The sequence below is a fragment of the Periophthalmus magnuspinnatus genome, chromosome 14 (genome assembly GCF_009829125.3).
Source record: "Periophthalmus magnuspinnatus isolate fPerMag1 chromosome 14, fPerMag1.2.pri, whole genome shotgun sequence".
NCBI classification, from domain to species: Eukaryota; Metazoa; Chordata; class Actinopteri; order Gobiiformes; family Gobiidae; genus Periophthalmus; species Periophthalmus magnuspinnatus.
The window spans coordinates 2,959-13,979 of record NC_047139.1 but is presented as its reverse complement, the minus strand read 5'-3'; the positions used below and the strand labels follow the sequence as shown (position 1 = coordinate 13,979).

Sequence of the window (11,021 nt, the reverse complement as noted above, 5' to 3'; positions counted from 1 at the left end):
CCTTGTTGTATAACTATTCAAAAGGGTATGAATAGTGAACTGCTCTTAGTCTTAGTGTTGGTTTAGTCCTTTTTAGTCCTAGTTTAGTCCTGGTTTAGTCCTGTTTAGTCCTGGTTTAGACCTTGTTTAATCCTGGTTTATTCCTTGTTTAGTCCTGGTTCAGCCCTGGTTTAGTCCTGGTTCAGTCCTTGTTCAGTTCAGTCCTGGTTTAGTCCTGTTTATACTCTCTCTTGTGGTAAATCCATTGCATTGAATGTGAATCTTGTGTTTTCTGTTCTTTAATTGTAAATGTATTATATTCATTATGTTGTGTGTGTCACAGTGTTATTATTGTATTATACTAAGTGTGTTTACCGGAGGAGCCACAGACCAGGACTCAGAACCTGGGGCTCAGACTCGGGGCTCAGACTCGGGGCTCAGACTCGGGGCGGGTTTTTGCTTTTTGTTGATAAAAAACAGATGTTGTTCTAAAAGACAAACGGACTCCTCGCTGCGTCAGCAACAGCCAATCACAGCGCACGTTGTGTGCGCTGCTTCTGACGGACAGCTTCTTCAGCCAGTGGAAACGCATCTGCGCAGTGCCGCGGTCACAGAGGGCGGGGCCTCGCGCCGCTCCGCATCACAGCGGAACAAAATGGCGGCCGTGGCCCGCGAGCCCGGAGCTGCTGCGGTTCCGACTATTTCTTCCCCCGAACCCAGGCCTCCGGACCCGGCCCGCTCCGGCCCGGGCCTCCCGCCTGTGCTGCCCGAGCCGCCGGGGACGCGCCTCTGCGCGGCGTTCAGCGACAAGGACGAAGACAGGCGCCATGTTACCGCGGCTACTGTTAGCTCAGAGGCTAATGCTAACGCCGAGCCGCAGGACGCTGCCCCGTTCTCCCCCCGCGCAGAGCAGCCCGAGCTCCCGCCGCTGCTGCGGGACTCTGCCGCGGGGAAAGGCCTCTCTGACCACGGCCCCGGAGCAGAGCAGGACCCGGTGCAGTCCGCCGTGTCCCCGCTGTCTCTGCCCGCGGCCCCGGAGGCTCCGGAGGCCGGACTGTCTCTGGGCCAGCCCAACGGCCCGGACCGCGCCTGCACCGAGAGAACTCTGACCGGGAGCTCTTTGACCGGGAGCCCGGACCGGACCGAGCCCGCGGCCTCGCGCTTCACGGCGCTGCCGGAGCCCGCGGACCGAGAGCCCGGAGAGGACAGCGGGGAGGACTGCGGGCAGCAGGCCGCAGACCGCGCTCAGGACCCCGCTCAGGATCCCGCGGAACTCCCGGACTCCGGTTCGGAGCTGCGGCCCGGGACACAGGTGCGGGTGTCTCTGGATCACGTGATCGACGACGCGCTTGTGGTGTCGTTCCGTGTGGGACACAAGGTGTTCTCCGGTGTGCTCATGGACCTGTCCCGCAGGTAAACGCTGGTGTACAGAGGAGTATTTAATATATTTAGTATTTAATAATCCAATAGTTCAGAGGAGTATTTAATATATATTTAGTATTTAATAATCCAATAGTTCAGAGGAGTATTTAATATATATTTAGTATTTAATAATCCAATAGTTCAGAGGAGTATTTAATATATTTAGTATTTAATAATCCAATAGTTCAGAGGAGTATTTAATATATTTAGTATTTAATAATCCAATAGTTCAGAGGAGTATTTAATATATTTAGTATTTAATAATCCAATAGTTCAGAGGAGTATTTAATATATTTAGTATTTAATAATCCAATAGTTCAGAGGAGTATTTAATATATATTTAGTATTTAATAATCCAATAGTTCAGAGGAGTATTTAATATATATTTAGTATTTAATAATCCAATAGTTCAGAGGAGTATTTAATATATTTAGTATTTAATAATCCAATAGTTCAGAGGAGTATTTAATATATTTAGTATTTAATAATCCAATAGTTCAGAGGAGTATTTAATATATTTAGTATTTAATAATCCAATAGTTCAGAGGAGTATTTAATATATTTAGTATTTAATAATCCAATAGTTCAGAGGAGTATTTAATATATTTAGTATTTAATAATCCAATAGTTCAGAGGAGTATTTAATATATATTTAGTATTTAATAATCCAATAGTTCAGAGGAGTATTTAATATATATTTAGTATTTAATAATCCAATAGTTCAGAGGAGTATTTAATATATTTAGTATTTAATAATCCAATAGTTCAGAGGAGTATTTAATATATTCAATTCAAGTTTATTTATATAGCACATTTAAAAACAACCCCAGCTGACCAAAGTGCTTCACATAAAATAACCAAACACATAAAACATCACACAATGAGGTAATTACATTATACAATATATTTAGTATTTAATAATCCAACAGTACAGAGGAGTATTTCATATATTTAGTATTTAATAATCCAACAGTACAGAGGAGTTTTTAATATATATTTAGTATCCAACAGTACAGAGGAGAGCACATGGACCTGTCCTGCAGGTAAATGCTGGTGTATTTCATATATATTTAGTATTTAATAATCCTGCAGTCCAGTGTGCTCATGGACCTGTCTTAAACACAGATGCTCATGTAAATCACATTTTTTTATAAAGCACATGAAAAGTCGTGTTTGTTTTTAGAATAAAATCGTAACATGGAGAAATAAATGCCATGTTTCTGAGGGATTAATTTTTGTGGCAGAATGCCTTGAATAAGACGTGCTACTTCATGCCACCGGAATAATGCTGATTTTACAATGGAGTCTACCCGGACGTCACCTTACCCGGACGTCACCTTACCCAGGCGTCACCTTACCCGGGTCTCACCTTACCCGGGTCTCACCTTACCCGGGTCTCACCTTACCCGGACGTCACCTTACCCGGACGTCACCTTACCCGGACGTCACCTTACCCGGACGTCACCTTACCCGGACGTCACCTTACCCGGGTCTCACCTTACCCGGGTCTCACCTTACCCGGGTCTCACCTTACCCGGGTCTCACCTTACCCGGGTCTCACCTTACCCGGGTCTCACCTTACCCGGGTCTCACCTTACCCGGACGTCACCTTACCCGGACGTCACCTTACCCGGACGTCACCTTACCCGGACGTCACCTTACCCGGACGTCACCTTACCCGGACGTCACCTTACCCCGACGTCACCTTACCCCGACGTCACCTTACCCCATGTCTCACCTCACCCGGGTCTCACCTCACCCAAGAAGCAGGCACAAAACACACTACAGCTCTTGTACCAGTTTGTAATAAAATGCTGTGTCCTCTTCGTACTAAAGTGTTCAAATTAACCTTTATGTATATTCTTTAGGCCCAGACTAAATATCTGCCTGTGCTGGAGATTTAAGGATAGGGTTAGTAGAGATTTAAGGCCGATAGTCAAGACACTAAAGGCCGCAAATATTGGCGGGATATGTCTGTCTATCTCTAGTGGAGTTTGAGAGTTTAGAATTAACGTTTGCATAAGGCATTATCCAATGTGGTAATAAGTTAACTCAAGCTTGAGCTCTTCTTACACAGAGAATGTTAAATATAACAAAAACTTATACAACCTTAGTTGTAATAAGTTTTGAACATTTAAAAATCACACAACAAATGCATTCTTCATCAAGTGTATTGAAAGCAATAATGCCTTAGGTCCCCAAATTTAGTCCAGAAAGAAGAAGATGGTCCAGTGTAAAAACTGCCATTCCTTTAAGGAAATGCGTTTGATAAATGCAGAGAGCACACATATACACAAAACGCACAAAATGTTATTAGAGGGACACTTTGTGTGGCCAGGTGTTCAGATCATATAGATCATATAGGTTAGATCTAAGTCTGTCTCTGTGTCTGACCCTTTGTGATGTTACTGTGGGACTGGGACCATATTAGTCCATGTTTTAATTAGGGATGGGACAATAAACAATAAATTTGTTTAATGTGATAAAAAGGATTGACTACAATTGTTCGTGGGACATTTTGTATAATCGTGGTAGTCATTAACAAAGATAATCCCCATTACATCACCAGAATGTGCAGAACAAACCTACTTCTCCCTAATAATCTCCTCTTGATCGCTGTTGTTTTCACTTATAACAAAGTACAATACAACAGCTGCTAAATATGGAACATATACATATTATAATTATTCATATCCGTAGCATTTAAAACTGTTAGCAACTTAAAAAATGATTATGATATAATCGTTAATCTCTTGTTTTGTCCGTGATAATCGTGACACCAGATTTCACTATCGTCCCATGGCTAGATTTACTCTGTTTAATGTTTTAGAAAATCTGACACATTATGGTGACTATTCTCTCTTTTGTAAATCTCAGGTTCAGCCTGACGGCTGCACACTGATCATAATCTGATTTATAATTAGGGATGGACCAATGACGATTTTGGAGTCGATACTGATATGTGATATTTGGCCGGCTGCTGTGGCTGATAACTAATATTTGCCGATACTGATATTATGTGTGTAAAATCCATAGTGAGGCTCACAAATGTATCTTAACGATCATAAACTTTTCACCTTTGTAAGGTAACAGTGTTTTTCTCTGGGTATAAAATCATGTGTCCTTCTGCCCAGTGTATGTGGTTTAGTATGTAGGCCCTTAATAACGCATGTAAACTGGGATCGTACTTGAAAAATGGCGACTTGAGTGAAAGACACACGTGTGCACGTCAGAAACAGCCACTTCTGGTCACTACATACAGTTTTTAGAGAGGAGATATGCATATATACTGTTGTCTTGTAACATTGTCCTGCTCTAAACTCATGTGGGAGGAGCTTGTGGACCCTTGTTGGCTCCGTGGGCGGAGTGCAGGTTACTGGGGGTGAAGCCAAAATTCACAGGGTTTTAACGCTGCCCGATGAGTGGATTTACATTCAAGTCTGCCACGGTCACTTGAGCCGTTGTGCGATGAGATTGGCCACACTGGGATATTGCAACAGTCATACACACAGATATATAACACTCTTCTGTTTCTATTTTGACTCATTAATCTGTTCATAAAGGGCGCAGAGACTGGGGCGGCGAAGAATAAAAAACCTGATATGGAATATTGATGTCAATTATCGATAATGGCCAATATCGAAGAGACACGTGGCCAATACAGTGTAGCGGATATATTGCCTTCCCTGTTCGTGATGTTTACATGCGTCTAACTCTCTGCCTCTTTATTTTTGAATCCTGTTTATCGTGTGTTCTGATGTATTGTAGTTGCAGATTTTATATTTCTCTCTCTCTTCAGGTTCGGGCCGTATGGAATCCCCATCACCACGTTTCCTGCTCGCAGGGAGTTGTCACGGCGGCACATCCCGGCCCAGCCCCCTGCTGCAGATGCCCCGCCCCCTCCCGCAGAAGATGCATCTCCTGACCCCGCTCTGACCCCGCTGTTCCACCAGGGGGCACCCTACCCTCCTCCGCTGTTCCTCAGAGACACGTATCACCAAAGCCTGCCTCAGCCGCCGCCTCGACGAATCAAACGCTCCCGCCGTCGCTACGGTAACAGTGAAGAGCCCACCTGCATGTTAGTGCGGCTCCGGCCCCGACAGGTGCTGTGCGACAGGTGCAAGGGCGCAGCTGGTCCCAGACCCACCCCCTCCACGCGCCGCCGCCCCAACCCCGAACCCCTCGACGAAAACCTGCCGACAGAAGTCAAGCGTCTGCGCTGTGACGACTCCCGGCCCGCGCGACCACGGCGGGACGCGCCCAGAACACCGGGGGGAGGAGCAACAGCCCATAATCCCGCCCCCCGACGACCACAGAGCACCTCAAACTCAGCCAACCACGCCCGAGATCCCCGCAACAGAGACAGAGAGCCCGCCCGCTCCAGCAGCCTCAGGTCTGGCTCCGGTCTTAGGGCAGGATCCGGTCTCAGGTCTAACCCAGCCTCTGGAGCCTCGGCTGGGACCAGGGTCCTAACCCGGAGGATCTCCTCGGCTCTATCTCCTCCCAGAATCCGACTAAAGCCGCACAGGTACCGAACCGAACCAGAGCCCAGCCCCCCACCCCCTAAGACCAAATCCAGACCAGGACCCAGACTAGAACCAGGACCTCAGCGGACCAACAAGAACCCCAAAGTCCAGACTAAGACCCCCAGCAGACTGCAGAATAGACTTCAGAGCAGACAGGAGGCTAAACCTGGGTCTAAACCAGGCATTAAAGCAGAGCCCAAGACTGACGCCAAGACTGACGCCAAGACTGACGCCAAGACTGACGCCAAGACTGACGCCAAGACTGACGCCAAGACTGACGCCAAGACTGACGCCAAGACTGACGCTAAGACTGACGCCAAGACTGACGCCAAGACTGACACCCGGACTGAACGGAAGGACCCAAATTCCATACAGAATATAGAACCAGACCGAAAACCTGAACCCAAATTCCAGTACAGACGAGAGTCAGATAACAACACTAAGACCTCGTTAGACCAGGACTCAGGCCGGCTCCAGGAGAATCCCAAACAAGACCCTAAACCTGAACCCGAGTCCCAGTCCTGCTTGGATCCAGACTCTAGACCAGCTCTTCTCATCAGCCCCTCCCCCTCGCGCAGTCGCCGCAAACAGGTTTTCCCTAGACCAACCCGAGACTTTGATCTGGACTTTATTGGCTGGTGTGACCTGGATCCAGACCAGGACCAGTATCAGACTAAGCCAGGTTTACACCCAAAACCAGGACTAGAGCCAAAACCAGGATTGGACCTGAAACCGACACTAGATCCAAAAGTGGGACTAGACCTGAAACCAGGTCTAGACCTACTACCAGAAGCAAAAGTTAACCCAGGTGAGGCAAAGTCTGTTTGTGAGGAAAGGGCAGAACAAGGGGCTCAAAGTGAGGCTAAACCAAGTTCAAGTCGAGGCCAGAGACCCGGATCAGAACTAGATCAAGAGTTTGAGTCAGACCTCAGTTCAGATGCAGCAGCAGCAGCATCGATCGATGAGTCTATGGACTGTTCACAGGTCCAGTTAAGTTCCAGTCCTGGCCCGGAGTCCAGGCCTAGTCCTGGCCCGGAGTCCAGGCCTAGTCCTGGCCCGGAGTCCAGGCCTAGTCCTGGCCCAGAGTCTGGTTCTAATCCTAAATCCATTACACTGGAATGTGAACCTGAAAACAGAACTGTGACAGAGGCCAAGCCTGAGCCAATGGACTGCTCCCCAGATTCCGGGTCTAAGGACAGTCCAGACCCGACAATCCGGTCCCGGTCCAAGTCCCGGTCTCGATCCCCCTCTCGGTCTGAGTCTGTGGTGGACTCCAGGCCCTCATCTCCGGCCTCTTCCTCTGAGTCCAGACCTAGGTCCCGGTCTGGTTCTCGGGCCTCAGAACAGTCCCAGCGTAGCACCCGGGCCCAGCGCAGCACCCAGTCCAGAGCAAAATCTGTGTGTAAAACCCAGGAACTGGAAACAGAGAACTCGGAGAAGAAACCAAAACTATCAGGTCTGGACTCAAGTTTAGGGACTGGACTCTCTGAGTTTAAACTTGAGTCTAACCCTAACCTTAGACCAGACTTTATACCAGACCCTAGACCAGACCCTAGACCAGACCCTAGACCAGACCCTAGACCAGACCCTAGACTGGACTCTAGACCAGACCCTAAATTAGACCCTAAATTAGACCCTAGACTAGACCCTAGACCGACGCAGAGCCGGGCAGTGCCTAAGTGCGTGGGAGCAGACGGGCGTTGTGTTTGTGTGGGGGACATAGTTTGGGCGAAGATTGCAGGGTTTCCCTGGTGGCCGGCACGCGTGCTGTCTCTGGCAGTCTGTCGCCGTGGAGATGGGGGTGGGGCTGTGAAACAGGAAGTGCGTGTGGCGTGGTTCGGCTCCAGGACCACCTCTGTGTTGGCTCTGAGTCTCACATCGCCGTTTCTTGAGACGTTTCAGGCGCGTTTTGACAGGAAACGCCGTGGGCCATACCGCCGCGCCATTGCGGAGGCTGCCAGCGCCGCCAAGCAGCTCACACCGGAAGTGCGGGCACTGATCACACAGTTTGAGACGTAGCAAAGACGCTAAAGCTAAACACGACTAAAGCTAAATGCACTGAGCTCAGAGGAGAAAGCGAAACTAAAATCTAGTTTAAATAACAACGTGGGAGCAGTGGTGATTTTGTGCAGTCTCCTGTGGCCTCATGGGAAAGACCTGGTGTATCTTGGGAACTGTAGGCTGTAAACTGCTGTAAATGATTTTCCTTGGACCTGGTTCTGGTTTGGTCCTGGTTTTTAGAAGGATTTCTTGTATCATGTTTTGTCTCATTTGAATCTAATTTAGTGCCAAACTCGTCCTCAGACCTGGCTTAGTCCTGGCTTAGTCCTGGCTTAGTCCTGGCTTAGTCCTGATCTGGACCCAGTTTACTGTGACTTAATTTTCAGTTCATGTCTTTAACATTTTATTTAAGTCAAGAAACAGAAACGGAACTTAAAAAAAAAAAAAAAAAAGTATTCGAGTTAGTTTCTGAGACCCTGCTCGTGACCAGGTTCCCCCTTTACACCCAGGCCCCCCTTTACACCCGAACCCTCTTTACGCCCAATCCCCTTTTAGACCCCGTCCCCTTTTAAATCCAATCCTCCTTTAGACCCGGTCCCCCTTTAGACTCGGCCCCCTTTAGACTCGGCCCCTTCCTGTAGACCCGGCCCCGTTTAGACTCGCCCCCCCCCTTAGACCCGCCCCCCCCCAGACTCGCCCCCCCCCCCCCTTTAGACTCGGTCCCCCCCTTTAGACTCGGTCCCCCCCTTTAGACCCGGGCCCCCTTTAGATCCGGATTTGGTCAAAGGACTCTAGAACTGTTGGACTGAGTTGGACTAAGGTTTGGCCCAGTTTGGCCCAGTTTGGCCCGGATGTTTCCCTCTGTTTGCAGAACAGAACTTGTGTAAATGTTGAAACTGTTGTTAAATAAAATGTTGTGAATCTTTTTGTGTCTCTGCCTTTTCACTTTTCTGCTGCAAACAGACGGAAAACGCATCCTCCATTTTACCTCTTTACCTCCTCCATTTTACCCCCCTCCTCCCCTCCTCCATTTACTACTAAGATCTCCTTTGTTGAGCACCTCTATTCCTTTCCTACCTCACCCTCATCCTCCCCTTAGCCTCTCTCCTCTTCCTCTTCTACGCGACCCCCCCCTCTCTTTTTCCCTCATTAAGATGACCCTCCTCACCTCCATTTTACTCCCCCTCTCCTGTCTTCATTCTCTCTCCTCTTCTCCACTAAGACCCTTCTCTTTCTTTCTCTCTCCCCTTTTCTCTTATTAAGCTAACCCCTTCCCTAAGACCCCCCTCATAAAGACCTCGTCCTCACCCCCTCATGGTGGCCCTTGAGTGGGACCCTTCCCCATGTCCTGTCCAGTAGGGTGAGTGTAGTACATGTGTGTGCGCAGTACATGTGTGCGCGCCGTGTTAAACGTCACATCTTCAGTTTGTGGAGTTTCATATGGAGCAGGTCACAGATGAGACAGAATCATGTCATTCACAATAATTCAGTAACTTAATTAACTTAATATTAAAGATCCCAGATCCATCACACTGCACTTTTCCGTCTGTGTTTCCCTTTAAGTTTCACACAAAATTTAACATTTCATTTCCGTTCTGTTTATTTCAGACCTGGTCTAGTCCTGGTTTAGTTCTGGTTTAGTTCTGGCCTAGTTCTGGTTTAGTCCTGGTCTAGTTCTGGTTTAGTCCTGGTCTAGTTCTGTTCTAGTCCTGGTTTAGTTCTGGTTTAGTTCTTGTCTAGTTCTGGTCTAGTTCTGGTTTAGTCCTGGTCTAGTTCTGGTTTAGTTCTGGTCTAGTTCTTGTCTAGTTCTGGTTTAGTTCTGGTTTAGTTCTGGTCTAGATCTGGTTTAGTTCTGGTCTACGTCTGGTTTAGTTCTGGTCTAGATCTGGTTTAGTTCTGGTTTAGTTCTGGTCTAGTTCTGGTTTAGTCCTTCTAGTTCTGGTTTAGTTCTGGTCTAGTTCTAGTCTAGTTCTGGTTTAGTCCTGGTCTAGTTCTGGTTTAGTTCTGGTCTAGTTCTGGTCTAGTTCTGGTTTAGTCCTGGTCTAGTTCTGGTTTAGTTCTGGTCTAGTTCTGGTCTAGATCTGGTTTAGTCCTGATCTAGATCTGGTTTAGTTCTGGTCTAGTTCTGGTTTAGTTCTGGTCTAGTTCTGGTTTAGTCCTGGTCTAGTTCTGGTTTAGTTCTGGTCTAGTTCTGGTTTAGTTCTGGTCTAGATCTGGTTTAGTCCTGGTCTAGTTCTGGTTTAGTTCTGGTTTAGTCCTGGTCTAGTTCTGGCCTAGTTCTGGTTTAGTCCTGGTCTAGTTCTGGTTTAGTCCTGGTTTAGTCCTGGTCTAGTTCTGTTCTAGTCCTGGTTTAGTTCTGGTTTAGTCCTGGTCTAGTTCTGGCCTAGTTCTGGTTTAGTCCTGGTCTAGTTCTGGTTTAGTCCTGGTTTAGTCCTGGTCTAGTTCTGTTCTAGTCCTGGTTTAGTTCTGGTTTAGTCCTGTCTAGTTCTGGTTTAGTTCTGGTCTAGTTCTAGTCTAGTTCTGGTTTAGTCCTGGTCTAGTTCTGGTTTAGTTCTGGTCTAGTTCTAGTCTAGTTCTGGTTTAGTCCTGGTCTAGTTCTGGTTTAGTTCTGGTCTAGATCTGGTTTAGTTCTGGTCTACGTCTGGTTTAGTTCTGGTCTAGATCTGGTTTAGTCCTGGTCTAGATCTGGTTTAGTTCTGGTTTAGTTCTGGTCTAGTTCTGGTTTAGTCCTGTCTAGTTCTGGTTTAGTTCTGGTCTAGTTCTGGTCTAGTTCTAGTCTAGTTCTGGTTTAGTCCTGGTCTAGTTCTGGTTTAGTTCTGGTCTAGTTCTGGTCTAGTTCTGGTTTAGTCCTGGTTTAGTTCTGGTTTAGTTCTGGTCTAGTGCTGGTTTAGTCCTGGTCTAGTTCTGGTTTAGTTCTGGTCTAGTTCTGGTCTAGTTCTGGTTTAGTTCTGGTCTAGTTCTGGTTTAGTTCTGGTCTAGATCTGGTTTAGTCCTGGTCTAGTTCTGGTTTAGTTCTGGTTTAGTCCTGGTCTAGTTCTGGTTTAGTTCTGGTTTAGTCCTGGTCTAGTTCTGTTCTAGTCCTGGTTTAGTTCT

General features: G+C 47.3%; 1 protein-coding gene across 2 annotated transcripts; it reads left to right on the top strand.

Annotated features, from left to right (window-relative positions):
* The first annotated feature begins 605 nt into the window (after window positions 1-605).
* Window positions 606-8,606, top strand: LOC117381503 (PWWP domain-containing protein 2A-like). 2 transcript variants are annotated; one of them, XM_055226746.1, is made up of 3 exons: window positions 606-1,392; window positions 5,201-6,653; window positions 6,732-8,606. In XM_055226746.1, the coding sequence occupies exons 1-3, from the start codon at window positions 635-637 to the stop codon at window positions 7,944-7,946; spliced, it is 3,426 nt and encodes a 1,141-aa protein (XP_055082721.1). In that variant the 5' UTR covers window positions 606-634; the 3' UTR covers window positions 7,947-8,606. The 2 variants fall into 2 exon arrangements, with proteins under 2 accessions (XP_055082721.1, XP_033834371.1); XM_033978480.2 differs by having other exon boundaries at window positions 5,201-8,606.
* Window positions 8,607-11,021: the final 2,415 nt, after the last annotated feature.

Coding starts and splice junctions, on each gene's coding strand:
- LOC117381503 (XM_033978480.2), top strand. CDS start 635: ATGGCGGCCGTGGCCCGCGAGCCCGGAGCTGCTGCGGTTCCGACTATT. Junction 1,393..5,200: donor CTCATGGACCTGTCCCGCAG/GTAAACGCTGGT, acceptor CTCTCTCTTCAG/GTTCGGGCCGTATGGAATCC.